This window comes from Electrona antarctica, assembly GCF_951216825.1.
Source record: "Electrona antarctica genome assembly, chromosome: 13".
NCBI classification, from domain to species: Eukaryota; Metazoa; Chordata; class Actinopteri; order Myctophiformes; family Myctophidae; genus Electrona; species Electrona antarctica.
Window position 1 is genome coordinate 51,743,220 of NC_136794.1, and position 21,423 is coordinate 51,764,642.

The window sequence follows — 21,423 nt, forward strand, 5'->3', positions numbered from 1 at the left end:
TATCTGTCTGTCTGTGTCCCACATGGAGATCTCTGTATCTGTCTGTCTGTGTCCCACATGGAGATCTCTGTATCTGTCTGTCTGTGTCCCACATGGAGATCTCTGTATCTGTCTGTCTGTGTCCCACATGGAGGTCTCTGTATCTGTCTGTCTGTGTCCCACATGGAGATCTCTGTATCTGTCTGTCTGTGTCCCACATGGAGATCTCTGTATCTGTCTGTGTCGCACATGGAGATCTCTGTATCTGTCTGTCTGTGTCCCACATGGAGATCTCTGTATCGGTCTGTCTGTGTCCCACATGGAGATCTCTGTATCTGTCTGTCTGTGTCCCACATGGAGATCTCTGTATCTGTCTGTCTGTGTCCCACATGGAGGTCTCTGTATCTGTCTGTCTGTGTCCCACATGGAGATCTCTGTATCTGTCTGTCTGTGTCCCACATGGAGATCTCTGTATCTGTCTGTCTGTGTCCCACATGGAGATCTCTGTATCTGTCTGTCTGTGTCCCACATGGAGATCTCTGTATCTGTCTGTCTGTGTCCCACATGGAGATCTCTGTATCTGTCTGTCTGTGTCCCACATGGAGATCTCTGTATCTGTCTGTCTGTGTCCCACATGGAGATCTCTGTATCTGTCTGTCTGTGTCCCACATGGAGATCTCTGTATCTGTCTGTCTGTGTCCCACATGGAGATCTCTGTATCTGTCTGTCTGTGTCCCACATGGAGATCTCTGTATCTGTCTGTCTGTGTCCCACATGGAGATCTCTGTATCTGTCTGTCTGTGTCCCACATGGAGATCTCTGTATCTGTCTGTCTGTGTCCCACATGGAGATCTCTGTATCTGTCTGTCTGTGTCCCACATGGAGATCTCTGTTTCTGTCTGTGTGTGAAGAGGGCAAACTGACTGACTGTGAAAAGGGGACTGGTTAAGTAGGCTAATCAATTGGCTGAGACAGAGGCTGGAAATTGCACAGGTGAGGATTTAGGCTGATTAGGCCCACTGGCAAAGCCTGAGCAGAGCCTTTTGTGGTGGTTCTGGAGAAGCGTGGGTCCGACCGACTCGAGTCCGGGCACTGCACTCCCTGTGGGGGTGTGGAACGCCTGTGTCGAATATGAACTATCTAAGAACGTTTCTCGAATTACATGCATTACAACCATACACACGCACGCAGACAGGCACACGCACACACACACGCAGACAGACACACACACACACGCAGACAGGCAGAGACGTGGCATTTATAGTAGGATTGAAAAGTAATATCTGCTTGTATTGAGTCTTGCGTAGCCAGACTACTATTCCACAACCTCTCAATGTTATATAGAGTCTGGAACTACACCTCCAGTGTGTGTGTGTGTGTGTGTGTGTGTGTGTGTGTGTGTGTGTGTGTGTGTGTGTGTGTGTGTGTGTGTGTGTGTGTGTGTGTGTGTGTGTGTGTGTGTGTGTGTGTGTGTGTGTGTGTGTGTGTGTGTGTGAGAGACAGTATAAGACAGTCAAACTGCTACCTGTCAGCATCAGAAAGCAGCATTGAGGGGGGGGGGGGGGGGGGGACGGACAGAGACCCTCCTCCCCCCCGTCCCCCAAAAACCCAGTCGAGACCCTCGACACTCCCCCTCCGACACTTGTCAGCCGCTGTGTGTGTGTGTGCGTGCGTGCGTGCGTGTGTGTGTGTGTGTGTAATCAACTCTTCAATGTGACGGAACACAGTGTGTGTGTGTGTGTGCACGGCTACACGCACAACGTATTCTTTCCTGGAGTATTTGTCCACATCAGGAGATGTCACGGGGCAGCCGGTGCCCCTAAACAATAAGGAGATGTCACGGGGCAGCCGGTGATGTCACGGGGCACCGGCTGCCCCGTGACAATTTCAAGGCCCTGCAAACAGACCACACAGTTAACCCTGTAAGACCCGGATGTATTTGTACTTGCACCTTTTTTTTTTACAACCTTTCAGATGGTCTTGTAGGAGTACTTTGGAGAGGAAAATATAATGGTTTTTTTTTTTATTATCTTTTGGTACGCAAATGTTTTCATATAGCAACGTTGGGTCCATCACATAGCAACATTTCCTATAGGCCATTTTTATGGATAACATGGCGAATGTGTAATTACTTCACTAAAACAACTTAAGGATTCATTTATATGGTTTATTATTTGGCCTCAGATCAATTATGAATAATATTTGGCCTCAGAATGGAGATACATTATGAATAATAACACCAATAAGCCATATTTTTTAATCCATTTTATTAAAAGAACAACATAAAAATCAGTACAATATATGTAGTAAAGAAACATAATAACCTAAACCATTTTCAGTGGTCACACAATACTGTCTGGCCAACTCACTGATTTGCATTGATAAAAGGATGCAAGCTGCTTTCCACCCAATATGACACTGCACATTCCTGACAATTCCCACCTGCTCAGTTGTGATAGTCCCAGAAACAGTTTTTCTCTCCTGCAAAGCACAGGCGGACATCACACTTGTTGCAGCTCACAATGGTGTAACCTGAACAACCAGTATTCCTGCTGCGCCCTTTCTGTGTCTTCATTGGGAAGTGTCCTACTTGGTCTTTGCAAACATCTGATGGCTGATGCGGTCGTACCACCTTGTATGGAGTGTGGCTCGGACTCTCTTCCAGTTGTCTCTTCTGAGCTGAAGATGGCCGTCCCCTCTTTGGCGTTCTGACTGCAGTGTCCACCTGATTAGAACAGAATAAATTAATATACACATCAAAGATTCATCAGGATACAAGTCTGAGATAATGCAAACAGTGAAATATTAAAATGACAGATGGTAAACAGAACTTGATTCTTACCAGAATGAGAGAGGATGCAAGTCGTGCCTGGAAGAGCCTGAGTTTCAGGACGTCTTTCGGTGGGACCTTGAGAGCTTGGCACTCCCTGTAGATCAGCCAGGCGTTGACCACAGCAAGGTAGATGGTGTGCCAGAAGATGTACATGTACCAGCGACGGGCTTTCAGAGGACAGTAGCAGGTAGAACAGTAGCAGGTGAACATTAGGCCTATACCCTTGTATTTTTTGCCACCAAGATAGGCCAATGTTGACCAAAAGCAACAAGTATGAATCATGCTCTAATTTAAATTTGGGACATATATTTCACAATAATAACGTATGTATGTTCTAGACATTGTAATGTTCACCAAAACAAATATCACAGGCATATTACTTACGTTTTTGTGAGGAATATCTTCCAGAGAAAAAAAGAGATGTTGTTCCAACAGAGATTTTTCAAGTTGTGATGATTCCTGGCTCTGTGGGGGGTATTTATATGCAAATATCCTGGCCAATGGCATTGTAAGACTAAACAATAGGACTCAATGAGGATTTAGAGGTGAAAAAATAACAACTTGATCAATTGACAAACAGCTGAACTGGAAGTAACGGTTTTATATATATTGTACAAATGACATTTTTAGTAATTAACACAACGATTGAAAGAGTTTTAAATGTTTATTTGTATTTAATTGACACTGAAGTTGCATCATGTTTGTCACCCGTCTCTCTGCAGGGCTGGCACTCCTCTCTAGACTGGAGGGTACCAAGTACTGTGGAGGAGGAGGGGTGTTTGTTCACTCCGCTCTAGACTGGAGGGTACCAAGTACTGTGGAGGAGGAGGGGTGTTTCTTCACTCCTCTCTAGCCTGGAGGGTACCAAGTACTGTGGAGGAGGAGGGGTGTTTGTTCACTCCTCTCTAGACTGGAGGGAACCAAGTGCTGTAGAGGAGGAGGGGTGTTTGTTCACTCCGCTCTAGATTGGAGGGTACCAAGTACTGTGGAGGAGGAGGGGTGTTTGTTCACTCTGGAGGGTACCAAGTACTGTGGAGGAGGAGGGGTGTTTGTTCACTCCGCTCTAGACCGGAGGGTACCAAGTACTGTGGAGGAGGAGGGGTGTTTGTTCACTCCTCTCTAGACTGGAGGGTACCAAGTACTGTGGAGGAGGAGGGGTGTTTCTTCACTCCTCTCTAGCCTGGAGGGTACCAAGTACTGTGGAGGAGGAGGGGTGTTTGTTCACTCCTCTCTAGACTGGAGGGAACCAAGTGCTGTAGAGGAGGAGGGGTGTTTGTTCACTCCGCTCTAGATTGGAGGGTACCAAGTACTGTGGAGGAGGAGGGGTGTTTGTTCACTCTGGAGGGTACCAAGTACTGTGGAGGAGGAGGGGTGTTTGTTCACTCCGCTCTAGACCGGAGGGTACCAAGTACTGTGGAGGAGGAGGGGTGTTTGTTCACTCCTCCTAGACTGGAGGGTACCAAGTACTGTAGAGGAGGAGGGGTGTTTGTTCACTCCTCTCTAGACCGGAGGGTACCAAGTACTGTGGAGGAGGAGGGGTGTTTGTTCCTGTCTGTATTATGTTTGGTCTTATTTATGTTAGGTTCTCTAAATGAATTGGACCTGTGAAATAGTTGAGTGTTTGTATATCTAGTATTCCTTTTAATGTATATAGTAATGTGGAATAATTACTCATAGGCTTAGTTAGCCGTGTGGCGAGTTAATACTAATGACCACTTACTTAATTAGAGGATGGTTTGCCCCACCTGTTTAAGAGCAGGATTGCTGCAGGTGGAGGCAGTTCAGTCTCCCTGGAGGCTAGGTAAAGCCCAACACACAACGTCTGTGAAGCGGGTGCGCAGCGACGCGGCACAGTATTGCCGTGCGCCATAGCCGCACAGCAACACCCACACGCGCGCTACCGTGAGGCTGGCCAGCCACGCCCACGGATTCCCGGATGGAGGCCGCGCGGCAACGCCTGGAAAATAGACCAGCGGTGTATCGGAGCGTCAGGCGAGGCGTGAACGCTCGCCCGCGCGCGTCTGACGCAGCCGGTGTGGGATAGGTTAATTGAAAATAACGGAGGCGGCTGTTTTAACGTGCGGCGTTCACAGACTGTGTTTGTTGGGCTTAAGAGACAACAGTTCAGCCTCACTGGAGGCTAGGTAAGAGACAACAGTTCAGTCGCACTGGAGGCTAGGTAAGAGACAACAGGTCAGTCTCACTGGAGGCTAGGTAAGAGACAACAGTTCAGTCTCACTGGAGGCTAGGTAAGAGACAACAGGTCAGTCTCACTGGAGGCTAGGTAAGAGACAACAGTTCAGTCTCACTGGAGGCTAGGTAAGAGACAACAGGTCAGTCTCACTGGAGGCTAGGTAAGAGACAACAGTTCAGTCTCACTGGAGGCTAGGTAAGAGACAACAGTTCAGTCTCACTGGAGGCTAGGTAAGAGACAACAGGTCAGTCTCACTGGAGGCTAGGTAAGAGACAACAGTTCAGTCTCACTGGAGGCTAGGTAAGAGACAACAGGTCAGTCTCACTGGAGGCTAGGTAAGAGACAACAGGTCAGTCTCACTGGAGGCTATAGGTAAGAGACAACAGGTCAGTCTCACTGGAGGCTAGGTAAGAGACAACAGTTCAGTCTCACTGGAGGCTAGGTAAGAGACAACAGGTCAGTCTCACTGGAGGCTATAGGTAAGAGACAACAGGTCAGTCTCACTAGAGGCTATAGGTAAGAGACAACAGGTCAGTCTCACTGGAGGCTAGGTAAGAGACAACAGTTCAGTCTCACTGGAGGCTAGGTAAGAGACAACAGGTCAGACTCACTGGAGGCTAGGTTAGAGACAACAGGTCAGTCTCACTGGAGGCTAGGTAAGAGACAACAGTTCAGTCTCACTGGAGGCTAGGTAAGAGACAACAGGTCAGACTCACTGGAGGCTAGGTAAGAGACAACAGGTCAGTCTCACTGGAGGCTAGGTAAGAGACAACAGGTCAGACTCACTGGAGGCTAGGTAAGAGACAACAGGTCGGACTCACTGGAGGCTAGGTAAGAGACAACAGGTCGGACTCACTGGAGGCTAGGTAAGAGACAACAGGTCGGACTCACTGGAGGCTAGGTAAGAGACAACAGGTCGGACTCACTGGAGGCTAGGTAAGAGACAACAGGTCGGACTCACTGGAGGCTAGGTAAGAGACAACAGGTCGGACTCACTGGAGGCTAGGTAAGAGACAACAGGTCGGACTCACTGGAGGCTAGGTAAGAGACAACAGGTCGGACTCACTGGAGGCTAGGTAAGAGACAACAGGTCGGACTCACTGGAGGCTAGGTGAGAGACAACAGGTCAGACTCACTGGAGGCTAGGTGAGAGACAACAGGTCGGACTCACTGGAGGCTAGGTGAGAGACAACAGGGGAGAACTGCCAGCCAGGGAAAAGCCTGTACCAGTTCCAGGGAAAAGCCTGTACCAGTTCCAGGGAAAAGCCTGTACCAGTTCTCTTGATTGTATATAGTTTTTCAATTGTTTGTTTTGTTTTATTGGAACGTTGTTTTGGCCAGTATTATTTATTTTTGTACTTTGTCGCTGACTCGCACTGCACTTTCAAGGTAAAATAAAAGCCTAAAAAGTACTTGTGAACCTGTCTACTCCCTGGAGCCTCCGGCCAACGGCCAGCATTATCACAGTCGACTACCTTTTTTCACTGACGAAAACTAAAATGAAAACTAAAGCTATGATGACTAAAACTTTGAGACTAAATATATTGAGAATTTCGTCCAAAAAAAAAACTAGACTAAAATGTTAGGAAGGGACTAGTGGACAAGAGATCCAGTATGAGTCATTTTACACTTGGTTGCATGCTGAAAATAGCCGATCTACAAGCTGACAACGTGCTGTGAGCTTGTAGATCTGCTATTTTCAGCAAGTTTAAAAGCAGCAAATGCTTCCGTCGTACAGTCTGGAGCAACGGAAGCTCTGATCACGAGTAAAATATAAATGCTTCCGTCATACAGTCTGGAGCAACGGAAGCTCTGATCATGAGTAAAATATAAATGCTTCCGTCATACAGTCTGGAGCAACGGAAGCTCTGATCATGAGTAAAATATAAATGCTTCCGTCATACAGTCTGGAGCAACGGAAGCTCTGATCATGAGTAAAATATAAATACTTACTGTGTTCTACTTCCTGCGAGCGCAGCGGTGCGGCGCAGCGCGTATCCTTTGTGTGTAAAAAAAACCCTTCAGCTCAGCAGTAGCTTAAATGTTACCCCCGGGAAGCACAGGAGCGCACGCACACACGCACGCACGCACGCACACACGCACGCACGCACGCACGCACGCACACACGCACACACGCACGCACGCACGCACGCACGCACGCACGCACGCACACACGCACGCACACACGCACGCACACCGTAGCAGAGCGCAATGGGAGAATATTGAACAATTCCTTTTGTTTTTCCTTCTTGAGAGAGAGAGAGAGAGAGAGAGAGAGCGCCCACCGGGGAGACCCCAGACTGTGAACAGGAAACAGGTATATATGGATAAGGAGGGATCCCCCTGGGGACCCCCCCACACACACACATCCCAAGGTGTGTGTGTGTGTGTGTGTGTGTGTGTGTGTGTGTGTGTTGAGGCTGTGAAGACAGAGCGTGTTTCCATGTGTGTGTTTCTCTATCTCTCTATTCGCTCTACTTATAACTTCTTGTACAGTTTATGTACACAGACTCTGTACTGTACAACTTCTACTGTACAACTTCTACAGTAGTGCGTGCGTGCGTGCGTGCGTGCGTGCGTGCGTGCGTGCGTGCGTGCGTGCGTGCGTGCGTGCGTGCAGGTACAGTATTGTTGTGTGTGTTGTTACATTCTATAGTTAGATCTTCTACAGTTAGAAGAAGTTTGCATTTCTGTTCCTCCTGCTGGGTATTATATATTCGTACAGTACGTACAGTACGTACTGTAGTAGATTATTTAGAATTTACACCCAGAGTGTAAAGAGATACAAGGTAGAGAGATACAAGGTAGAGAGTGGAATGAATCAATGTTCTGTTAACCCAACAGAGTGTAAAGAGATACAAGGTAGAGAGTGGAATGAATCAATGTTCTGTTAACCCAGAGTGTAAAGAGATACAAGGTAGAGAGTGGAATGAATCAATGTTCTGTTAACCCAACAGAGTGTAAAGAGATACAAGGTAGAGAGTGGAATGAATCAATGTTCTGTTAACCCAGAGTGTAAAGAGATACAAGGTAGAGAGTGGAATGAATCAATGTTCTGTTAACCCAACAGAGTGTAAAGAGATACAAGGTAGAGAGTGGAATGAATCAATGTTCTGTTAACCCAGAGTGTAAAGAGATACAAGGTAGAGAGTGGAATGAATCAATGTTCTGTTAACCCAGAGTGTAAAGAGATACAAGGTAGAGAGTGGAATGAATCAATGTTCTGTTAACCCAACAGAGTGTAAAGAGATACAAGGTAGAGAGTGGAATGAATCAATGTTCTGTTAACCCAACAGAGTGTAAAGAGATACAAGGTAGAGAGTGGAATGAATCAATGTTCTGTTAACCCAACAGAGTGTAAAGAGATACAAGGTAGAGAGTGGAATGAATCAATGTTCTGTTAACCCAACAGAGTGTAAAGAGATACAAGGTAGAGAGTGGAATGAATCAATGTTCTGTTAACCCAATTTGGGGCGGGAACCCCTTTGGTGTTTCAAGCATTATGTTATGCTTTAGCTGTTGAAAAATAACAGACCTACAAGCTCGTAGCGCGGCACCGAGTGCCGCGCTACGAGCTTGTAGGTCTGCTATTTTTGATAAATCGTGAAAATGTGGTGCAAACCTTTAATATATATTCTTTCAGAGCGAAACGTTTTTAACTCAAACCTTTAATATATATTATTTCAGAGCGAAACGTTTTTAACTCAAACCTTTAATATATATTATTTCAGAGGAACGTTTTTAACTCAAACCTTTAATATATATTATTTCAGAGGAACGTTAACTCAAACCTTTAATATATATTATTTCAGAGGAATGTTTTTAACTCAAACCTTTAATATATATTATTTCAGAGGAACGTTTTTAACTCAAACCTTTAATATATATTATTTCAGAGCGAAACGTTTTTAACTCAAACCTTTAATATATATTATTTCAGAGCGAAACCTTTTTAACTCAAACCTTTAATATATATTATTTCAGAGCGAAACGTTTTTAACTCAAACCTTTAATATATATTCTTTCAGAGGAACGTTTTTAACTCAAACCTTTAATATATATTATTTCAGAGGAACGTTTTTAACTCAAACCTTTAATATATATTATTTCAGAGGAACGTTTTTAACTCAAACCTTTAATATATATTATTTCAGAGGAACGTTAACTCAAACCTTTAATATATATTATTTCAGAGGAACGTTAACTCAAACCTTTAATATATATTATTTCAGAGGAACGTTTTTAACTCAAACCTTTAATATATATTATTTCAGAGGAACGTTTTTAACTCAAACCTTTAATATATATTATTTCAGAGGAACTTTTTTAACTCAAACCTTTATTATATATTATTTCAGAGGAACTTTTTTAACTCAAACCTTTATTATATATTATTTCAGAGGAACGTTTTCCTCCTGATCTCCATACATAAAAGTGTCCCTTTTATAACAATAAGAGACCAGTGTTGTTTTCGTCGACTAAAACTGACGAAAAATGCTCGTCGACTATACCTTTTTTCTCTGACAAAAACGACATAAAAACTAAATAAAAACTAAGCCACGATGACTAAAACTATGACTAAATATACTGTCAACTAATATACATCGTCCCATCTGGTCTTTGGTGCTGCCAGGTAGTCTCCTCCCACTGGGATGACATCACAGGTAGTCTCCTCCCAGTGGGATGACATCACAGGTAGTCTCCTCCCATTGGGATGACATCACAGGTAGTCTCCTCCCAGTGGGATGACATCACAGGTAGTCTCCTCCCACTGGGGTGACATCACAGGTAGTCTCCTCCCAGTGGGATGACATCACAGATAGTCTCCTCCCACTGTGATGACATCACAGGTAGTCTCCTCCCAGTGGGATGACATCACAGGTAGTCTCCTCCCACTGGGATGACATCACAGGTAGTCTCCTCCCACTGGGATGACATCACAGGTAGACTCCTCCCAGTGGGATGACATCACAGGTAGTCTCCTCCCAGTGGGATGACATCACAGGTAGTCTCCTCCCAGTGGGATGACATCACAGGTAGACTCCTCCCAGTGGGACGACATCACAGGTAGACTCCTCCCAGTGGGACGACATCACAGGTAGTCTCCTCCCAGTGGGACGACATCACAGGTAGACTCCTCCCACTGGGATGACATCACAGGTAGTCACCTCCCAGTGGGACGACATCACAGGTAGACTCCTCCCAGTCGGACGACATCACAGGTAGTCTCCTCCCACTGGGATGACATCACAGGTAGTCTCCTCCCACTGGGATGACATCACAGGTAGTCTCCTCCCAGTGGGACGACATCACAGGTAGACTCCTCCCAGTGGGACGACATCACAGGTAGACTCCTCCCAGTGGGACGACATCACAGGTAGTCTCCTCCCACTGGGATGACATCACAGGTAGTCTCCTCCCAGTGGGACGACATCACAGGTAGTCTCCTCCCACTGGGATGACATCACAGGTAGTCTCCTCCCAGTGGGACGACATCACAGGTAGTCTCCTCCCAGTGGGATGACATCACAGGTAGACTCCTCCCAGTGAGACGACATCACAGGTAGACTCCTCCCAGTGGGATGACATCACAGGTAGACTCCTCCCAGTGAGACGACATCACAGGTAGTCTCCTCCCACTGGGATGACATCACAGGTAGACTCCTCCCAGTGAGACGACATCACAGGTAGTCTCCTCCCAGTGGGATGACATCACAGGTAGTCTCCTCCCAGTGGGATGACATCACAGGTAGTCTCCTCCCAGTGGGATGACATCACAGGTAGACTCCTCCCAGTGGGATGACATCACAGGTAGACTCCTCCAAGTGGGATGACATCACAGGTAGACTCCTCCCAGTGAGACGACATCACAGGTAGTCTCCTCCCAGTGGGACGACATCACAAAGTGTGATGTCATTATGTCACAACCGTGTCCTTTAAAATTAAACGTCGACTAAACCAAATGTCATTCAGTGACTTTCAACGACGATTCCAGCTGCTTAGAGTAACTTCAGAGGATTAGTTGTCAACCTGATTAACAGAGTGTCTTCTGGGAGGATTAGTTGTCAACCTGATTAACAGAGTGTCTTCTGGGAGGATTAGTTGTCAACCTGATTAACAGAGTGTCTTCTGGGAGGATTAGTTGTCAACCTGCTGAACAGAGTGTCTTCTGGGAGGATTACCACAACCTGCTTATGCCAGAGAATACATTCATTATCCACAGACACCTGTGGCTTCCTTGATTGGTCGACGCGACCCGTCGACTTCGTGGATTTGTCAAACTTGTCGAGACATTTACGCCTCTGAACGGAAATGTTCCGCTGGACTCTGCATCTGAGGGGAGGAACGGATCGACGCCAGAATTCTGCCGTTGCAGTGGAGAACAAGGTGTTCTCCTTTGGAGGATCCTACCAAGACAACCAGAGTCACATTGAGGTGAATGTCTTCAACACAGTGACTTTGCGCTGGAAGAAGTTGGCCCGAGAGACGACTGGGGGAGGAAAACGTTACCTTAAGGTTCCCTCCATGCGCAGCGGCCACACAGCTGTGTTGGTAGAAGACAGAGTCTACATCTGGGGAGGATATAACAGCTTTAGCAGGTTGTACTGTGATGTGCTTTATGCTTTTGACGTGGACAGCAACCGCTGGTTTAAACCCAAGGTTTCTGGGCCTGTTCCAGGGGAGAGGGATGACCACTCAGCCTGTGTGTTGGAGAAGGTTATGTTTATCCATGGAGGACACAACCAGACTAGACGGATCTATGGAGGACACAACCAGCTGACTAGACGGACTAATGACATCTACAAGTTGGACACCAGCACGATGGTCTGGTCTTTAATCAACACCAGAGAAACTCCACCTCCTGTTTCATCATGTCACTCTGCCACCATCATCGGGAAAAAGATGTTTGTATTTGGGGGCAGGGGGGGATGGAATCAGCCCTACAACACCATCAGAGTGTTTGACACAGAGACCAACCTCTGGCTGACCACACCTTCTACACAGGTTGGTCCAGAAGAACGCTGGTCTCATTCAGCCTTTACCTACAATGGAGAGCTGTACATATGTGGTGGCCAGAACTATATCCAGACCTTCAATGATGTGTGGAAATTCAGTCCAGAGACCTTCTCCTGGAAGAAGGTTGAGCCCACGGTCAATTTCTATGGGACGTGCTGTTGCATGCTGGGAGATCGTATCATCTTCCTTGAAGGATGCAACACGCACATCTTAGACTTGAGTCCTAGTCTTAAGACATTATGTAAGCTAGCAGTTATTCAGTACGGTCTGGAGCAGTCTGTACTCCCACACAACATCAGGTGGGAAGTGGCAGCCATGACTAGCAACGACTAAAAAAACTCACACCCACTGTTATGTGAAGTGAGGGGCGCCCACAGTGGCCCACAGTGGCCCACAGGATGTCACTCGGGGGCATGCTGAAATCAGGGGGGGGGGGGGGGGGGGAGAAGACAAACATAAAAAGTCCATAGACTTGGCTGCCGCATGACGTCATGTCTGAAAGCCAGACGTTGGAGGCCTCAAGAATAAATATGACTCACTATCACAGATTCATAAACCACAGATCAGAACTGTAATGATGTTTGACAGTAAATAATCCCAGGAATATTTTAACTCATTGTCTTCCATATTAAAATAGCTAAGTTAACACCAACTGACAACTTGTTTTTCATATTTCCTTGCCTTTTAAGTATGAAAATTACAGATGTGGTTTTTTTTCTTCTTCTTTGAAAATCTTTTGAAATAAAAAACATACTAAATTAAATCAAGCAAAAAGAAGTGTATATATTTACTCGCGACCCACAAAAATCTGTCCGCGACCCGAAATTGGGTCTCGACTCATTGTAGATGAGGGTGTGTGTGTTGTGTATGTATGTGCATGTGGAGAGTGTGTGTGTGTTGTGTATGTATCTGCATGTGGAGGGTGTGTGTGTGTTGTGTATGTATGTGCATGTGGAGGGTGTGTGTGTTGTGTATATGTGTGCATGTGGAGGGTGTGTGTTGTTGTGTATGTATGTGCATGTGGAGGGTGTGTGTTGTTGTGTATGTGCATGTGGAGGGTGTGTGTGTGTGTGTGTGTGTGTGTTGTGTATGTATGTGCATGTGGAGGGTGTGTGTGTGTGTGTGTTGTGTATGTATGTGCATGTGGAGGGTGTGTGTGTGTTGTGTATGTATGTGCATGTGGAGAGTGTGTGTGTGTGTGTGTGTTGTGTATGTATGTGCATGTGGAGGGTGTGTGTGTGTGTTGTGTATGTATGTGCATGTGGAGGGTGTGTGTGTGTTGTGTATGTATGTGCATGTGGAGAGTGTGTGTGTGTGTGTGTTTATGTATGTGCATGTGGAGGGTGTGTGTGTTGTGTATGTATGTGCATGTGGAGAGTGTGTGTGTGTGTTGTGTATGTATGTGCATGTGGAGAGTGTGTGTGTGTGTGTGTTTATGTATGTGCATGTGGAGGGTGTGTGTGTGGTGTATGTATGTGCATGTGGAGAGTGTGTGTGTGGTGTATGTATGTGCATGTGGAGGGTGTGTGTGTGGTGTATGTATGTGCATGTGGAGGGTGTGTGTTGTTGTGTATGTATGTGCATGTGGAGGGTGTGTGTGGTGTATGTATGTGCATGTGGAGGGTGTGTGTGTGTGTGTTGTGTATGTATGTGCATGTGGAGGGTGTGTGTGTGTTGTGTATGTATGTGCATGTGGAGTGTGTGTGTGTGTGTGTGTGTGTGTTGTGTATGTATGTGCATGTGGAGAGTGTGTGTGTGTGTGTGTTTATGTATGTGCATGTGGAGGGTGTGTGTGTTGTGTATGTATGTGCATGTGGAGAGTGTGTGTGTGTTGTGTATGTATGTGCATGTGGAGAGTGTGTGTGTGTGTGTGTTTATGTATGTGCATGTGGAGGGTGTGTGTGTGGTGTATGTATGTGCATGTGGAGGGTGTGTGTGTGTTGTGTATCTGTGTGCATGTGGAGGGTGTGTGTTGTTGTGTATGTATGTGCATGTGGAGGGTGTGTGTGGTGTATGTATGTGCATGTGGAGGGTGTGTGTGTGTGTTGTGTATGTATGTGCATGTGGAGGGTGTGTGTGTTGTGTATGTATGTGCATGTGGAGTGTGTGTGTGTGTGTGTGTGTGTGTGTGTTGTGTATGTATGTGCATGTGGAGAGTGTGTGTGTGTGTGTGTGTTTATGTATGTGCATGTGGAGGGTGTGTGTGTTGTGTATGTATGTGCATGTGGAGAGTGTGTGTGTGTTGTGTATGTATGTGCATGTGGAGGGTGTGTGTGTGTTGTGTATGTATGTGCATGTGGAGGGTGTGTGTGTTGTGTATGTATGTGCATGTGGAGGGTGTGTGTGTTGTGTATGTATGTGCATGTGGAGGGTGTGTGTGTTGTGTATGTATCTGCATGTGGAGGGTGTGTGTGTTGTGTATGTATCTGCATGTGGAGGGTGTGTGTGTTGTGTATGTATGTGCATGTGGAGGGTGTGTGTGTTGTGTATGTATCTGCATGTGGAGGGTGTGTGTGTTGTGTATGTATCTGCATGTGGAGGGTGTGTGTGTTGTGTATGTATCTGCATGTGGAGGGTGTGTGTGTTGTGTATGTATGTGCATGTGGAGGGTGTGTGTGTTGTGTATGTATGTGCATGTGGAGGGTGTGTGTGTTGTGTATGTATGTGCATGTGGAGGGTGTGTGTGTTGTGTATGTATCTGCATGTGGAGGGTGTGTGTGTTGTGTATGTATCTGCATGTGGAGGGTGTGTGTGTTGTGTATGTATGTGCATGTGGAGGGTGTGTGTGTTGTGTATGTATCTGCATGTGGAGGGTGTGTGTGTTGTGTATGTATGTGCATGTGGAGGGTGTGTGTGTGTTGTGTATGTATGTGCATGTGGAGGGTGTGTGTGTTGTGTATGTATGTGCATGTGGAGGGTGTGTGTGTTGTGTATGTATGTGCATGTGGAGGGTGTGTGTGTTGTGTATGTATCTGCATGTGGAGGGTGTGTGTGTTGTGTATGTATCTGCATGTGGAGGGTGTGTGTGTTGTGTATGTATGTGCATGTGGAGGGTGTGTGTGTGTGTTGTGTATGTATGTGCATGTGGAGGGTGTGTGTGTTGTGTATTTATGTGCATGTGGAGTGTGTGTGTGTGTGTGTGTGTTGTGTATGTATGTGCATGTGGAGAGTGTGTGTGTGTGTGTGTGTTTATGTATGTGCATGTGGAGGGTGTGTGTGTTGTGTATGTATGTGCATGTGGAGAGTGTGTGTGTGTTGTGTATGTATGTGCATGTGGAGGGTGTGTGTGTGTTGTGTATGTATGTGCATGTGGAGGGTGTGTGTGTTGTGTATGTATGTGCATGTGGAGGGTGTGTGTGTTGTGTATGTATCTGCATGTGGAGGGTGTGTGTGTTGTGTATGTATCTGCATGTGGAGGGTGTGTGTGTTGTGTATGTATGTGCATGTACAATTTGTAATTGTTTGACAAAATTCACAGCCCTTAATGCATGTGAAATAAGTCATTAAATGAAGACATCCATAAGTCATTAAATTAAGACATCCATAAGTCATTAAATGAAGACATCCATAAGTCATTAAATGAAGACATCCATAAGTCATTAAATTAAGACATCCTTAAGTCATTAAATTAAGACATCCATAAGTCATTAAATTAAGACATCCATAAGTCATTAAATGAAGACATCCATAAGTCATTAAATTAAGACATCCATAAGTCATTAAATTAAGACATCCATAAGTCATTAAATGAAGACATCCATAAGTCATTAAATGAAGACATCCATAAGTCATTAAATGAAGACATCCATAAGTCATTAAATGAAGACATCCATAAGTCATTACATTAAGACATCCATAAGTCATTAAATTAAGACATCCATAAGTCATTAAATGAAGACATCCATAAGTCATTACATTAAGACATCCATAAGTCATTAAATGAAGACATCCATAAGTCATTAAATTAAGACATCCATAAGTCATTAAATTAAGACATCCATAAGTCATTAAATGAAGACATCCATAAGTCATTAAATTAAGACATCCATAAGTCATTAAATGAAGACATCCATAAGTCATTAAATGAAGACATCCATAAGTCATTAAATGAAGACATCCATAAGTCATTAAATGAAGACATCCATAAGTCATTAAATGAAGACATCCATAAGTCATTAAATTAAGACATCCATAAGTCATTAAATGAAGACATCCATAAGTCATTAAATGAAGACATCCATGAGTCATTAAATTAAGACATCCATAAGTCATTAAATTAAGACATCCATAAGTCATTAAATTAAGACATCCATAAGTCATTAAATGAAGACATCCATAAGTCATTAAATTAAGACATCCTTAAGTCATTAAATTAAGACATCCATAAGTCATTAAATTAAGACATCCATAAGTCATTAAATGAAGACATCCATAAGTCATTAAATGAAGACATCCATAAGTCATTAAATGAAGACATCCATAAGTCATTAAATGAAGACATCCATAAGTCATTAAATGAAGACATCCATAAGTCATTAAATGAAGACATCCATAAGTCATTAAATGAAGACATCCATAAGTCATTAAATGAAGACATCCATAAGTCATTAAATGAAGACATCCATAAGTCATTAAATGAAGACATCCATAAGTCATTAAATGAAGACATCCATAAGTCATTAAATGAAGACATCCATAAGTCATTAAATGAAGACATCCATAAGTCATTAAATGAAGACATCCATAAGTCATTAAATGAAGACATCCATAAGTCATTAAATGAAGACATCCATAAGTCATTAAATGAAGACATCCATAAGTCATTAAATGAAGACATCCATAAGTCATTAAATGAAGACATCCATAAGTCATTAAATGAAGACATCCATAAGTCATTAAATGAAGACATCCATAAGTCATTAAATGAAGACATCCATAAGTCATTAAATGAAGACATCCATAAGTCATTAAATGAAGACATCCATAAGTCATTAAATGAAGACATCCATAAGTCATTAAATGAAGACATCCATAAGTCATTAAATGAAGACATCCATAAGTCATTAAATGAAGACATCCATAAGTCATTAAATGAAGACATCCATAAGTCATTAAATTAAGACATCCATAAGTCATTAAATGAAGACATCCATAAGTCATTAAATGAAGACATCCATAAGTCATTAAATTAAGACATCCATAAGTCATTAAATGAAGACATCCATAAGTCATTAAATGAAGACATCCATAAGTCATTAAATTAAGACATCCATAAGTCATTAAATTAAGACATCCATAAGTCATTAAATTAAGACATCCTTAAGTCATTAAATTAAGACATCCATAAGTCATTAAATTAAGACATCCATAAGTCATTAAATTAAGACATCCATAAGTCATTAAATTAAGACATCCATAAGTCATTAAATTAAGACATCCATAAGTCATTAAATTAAGACATCCATAAGTCATTAAATGAAGACATCCATAAGTCATTAAATGAAGACATCCATAAGTCATTAAATTAAGACATCCATAAGTCATTAAATGAAGACATCCATAAGTCATTACATTAAGACATCCATAAGTCATTAAATTAAGACATCCATAAGTCATTAAATGAAGACATCCATAAGTCATTAAATGAAGACATCCATAAGTCATTAAATTAAGACATCCATAAGTCATTAAATTAAGACATCCTTAAGTCATTAAATTAAGACATCCATAAGTCATTAAATTAAGACATCCATAAGTCATTAAATTAAGACATCCATAAGTCATTAAATTAAGACATCCATAAGTCATTAAATTAAGACATCCATAAGTCATTAAATTAAGACATCCATAAGTCATTAAATGAAGACATCCATAAGTCATTAAATGAAGACATCCATAAGTCATTAAATTAAGACATCCATAAGTCATTAAATGAAGACATCCATAAGTCATTACATTAAGACATCCATAAGTCATTAAATTAAGACATCCATAAGTCATTAAATTAAGACATCCATAAGTCATTAAATGAAGACATCCATAAGTCATTAAATTAAGACATCCATAAGTCATTAAATGAAGACATCCATAAGTCATTAAATTAAGACATCCATAAGTCATTAAATGAAGACATCCATAAGTCATTACATTAAGACATCCATAAGTCATTAAATGAAGACATCCATAAGTCATTACATTAAGACATCCATAAGTCATTAAATGAAGACATCCATAAGTCATTAAATTAAGACATCCTTAAGTCATTAAATTAAGACATCCATAAGTCATTAAATTAAGACATCCATAAGTCATTAAATGAAGACATCCATAAGTCATTAAATTAAGACATCCATAAGTCATTAAATGAAGACATCCATAAGTCATTAAATGAAGACATCCATGAGTCATTAAATGAAGACATCCATGAGTCATTAAATTAAGACATCCATGAGTCATTAAATTAAGACATCCATAAGTCATTAAATTAAGACATCCATAAGTCATTAAATGAAGACATCCATAAGTCATTAAATTAAGACATCCTTAAGTCATTAAATTAAGACATCCATAAGTCATTAAATGAAGACATCCATAAGTCATTAAATGAAGACATCCATAAGTCATTAAATGAAGACATCCATAAGTCATTAAATGAAGACATCCATAAGTCATTAAATGAAGACATCCATAAGTCATTAAATGAAGACATCCATAAGTCATTAAATGAAGACATCCATAAGTCATTAAATGAAGACATCCATAAGTCATTAAATGAAGACATCCATAAGTCATTAAATGAAGACATCCATAAGTCATTAAATGAAGACATCCATAAGTCATTAAATGAAGACATCCATAAGTCATTAAATTAAGACATCCATAAGTCATTAAATTAAGACATCCATAAGTCATTAAATGAAGACATCCATAAGTCATTAAATTAAGACATCCATAAGTCATTAAATGAAGACATCCATAAGTCATTAAATGAAGACATCCATAAGTCATTAAATGAAGACATCCATAAGTCATTAAATGAAGACATCCATAAGTCATTAAATGAAGACATCCATAAGTCATTAAATGAAGACATCCATAAGTCATTAAATGAAGACATCCATAAGTCATTAAATGAAGACATCCATAAGTCATTAAATGAAGACATCCATAAGTCATTAAATGAAGACATCCATAAGTCATTAAATGAAGACATCCATAAGTCATTAAATGAAGACATCCATAAGTCATTAAATGAAGACATCCATAAGTCATTAAATGAAGACATCCATAAGTCATTAAATGAAGACATCCATAAGTCATTAAATGAAGACATCCATAAGTCATTAAATGAAGACATCCATAAGTCATTAAATTAAGACATCCATACGTCATTAAATGAAGACATCCATAAGTCATTAAATGAAGACATCCATAAGTCATTAAATTAAGACATCCATAAGTCATTAAATGAAGACATCCATAAGTCATTAAATTAAGACATCCTTAAGTCATTAAATGAAGACATCCATAAGTCATTAAATGAAGACATCCATGAGTCATTAAATGAAGACATCCATAAGTCATTAAATGAAGACATCCATGAGTCATTAAATGAAGACATCCATAAGTCATTAAATGAAGACATCCATAAGTCATTAAATGAAGACATCCATGAGTCATTAAATTAAGACATCCATAAGTCATTAAATGAAGACATCCATAAGTCATTAAATTAAGACATCCATAAGTCATTAAATTAAGACATCCTTAAGTCATTAAATGAAGACATCCATAAGTCATTAAATGAAGACATCCATGAGTCATTAAATTAAGACATCCATAAGTCATTAAATGAAGACATCCATAAGTCATTAAATGAAGACATCCATGAGTCATTAAATTAAGACATCCATAAGTCATTAAATGAAGACATCCATAAGTCATTAAATTAAGACATCCATAAGTCATTAAATGAAGACATCCATAAGTCATTAAATGAAGACATCCATAAGTCATTAAATTAAGACATCCTTAAGTCATTAAATGAAGACATCCATAAGTCATTAAATGAAGACATCCATAAGTCATTAAATTAAGACATCCTTAAGTCATTAAATGAAGACATCCATAAGTCATTAAATTAAGACATCCATGTTGTTTGATTGATATGATTGTTGGGAACTATATTGTTGTGCCGCTGGGGTTCTTTGTGAAGAGATGTTGATGTAGTTCAGACATGATGTGCTACTGTAACTACATGGTTGAACATGTGCTACTGTAACTACATGGTTGAACATGGTAATGATGTGCTACTGTAACTACATGGTTGAACATGTGCTACTGTAACTACATGGTTGAACATGGTAATGATGTGCTACTGTAACTACATGGTTGAACATGGTAATGATGTGCTACTGTAACTACATGGTTGAACATGTGCTACTGTAACTACATGGTTGAACATGGTAAATGGTCCATAGTTCAGACATGATGTGCTACTGTAACTACATGGTTGAACATGGTAATGATGTGCTACTGTAACTACATGGTTGAACATGGTAATGATGTGCTACTGTAACTACATGGTTGAACATGTGCTACTGTAACTACATGGTTGAACATGGTAAATGGTCCATAGTTCAGACATGATGTGCTACTGTAACTACATGGTTGAACATGGTAAATGGTCCATAGTTCAGACATGATGTGCTACTGTAACTACATGGTTGAACATGGTAAATGGTCCATAGTTCAGACATGATGTGCTACTGTAACTACATGGTTGAACATGGTAAATGGTCCATAGTTCAGACATGATGTGCTACTGTAACTACATGGTTGAACATGGTAAATGGTCCATAGTTCAGACATGATGTGCTACTGTAACTACATGGTTGAACATGGTAAATGGTCCATAGTTCAGACATGATGTGCTACTGTAACTACATGGTTGAACATGGTAAATGGTCCATAGTTCAGACATGATGTGCTACTGTAACTACATGGTTGAACATGGTAAATGGTCCATAGTTCAGACATGATGTGCTACTGTAACTACATGGTTGAACATGGTAAATGGTCCATAGTTCAGACATGATGTGCTACTGTAACTACATGGTTGAACATGTGCTACTGTAACTACATGGTTGAACATGGTAAATGGTGCATAGTTCAGACATGATGTGCTACTGTAACTACATGGTTGAACATGGTAAATGGTCCATAGTTCAGACATGATGTGCTACTGTAACTACATGGTTGAACATGGTAAATGGTGCATAGTTCAGACATGATGTGCTACTGTAACTACATGGTTGAACATGGTAAATGGTCCATAGTTCAGACATGATGTGCTACTGTAACTACATGGTTGAACATGGTAAATGGTGCATAGTTCAGA

General features: G+C 41.8%; 1 protein-coding gene across 1 annotated transcript in view; it reads left to right on the forward strand.

The window, feature by feature from the left end:
- Positions 1-11,318: 11,318 nt before the first annotated feature.
- Positions 11,319-21,423, forward strand: part of LOC306935048 (myocyte-specific enhancer factor 2C-like) — a gene marked incomplete at its 5' end in the record, with an annotated part of 60,817 nt that continues 50,712 nt past the window's right edge. Inside the window, one exon of the mRNA XM_079517871.1 lies at positions 11,319-11,558. Within this exon, the coding sequence (XP_079373997.1) occupies positions 11,319-11,558 (240 nt within the window). The remainder of the gene's footprint in view (positions 11,559-21,423) is intronic.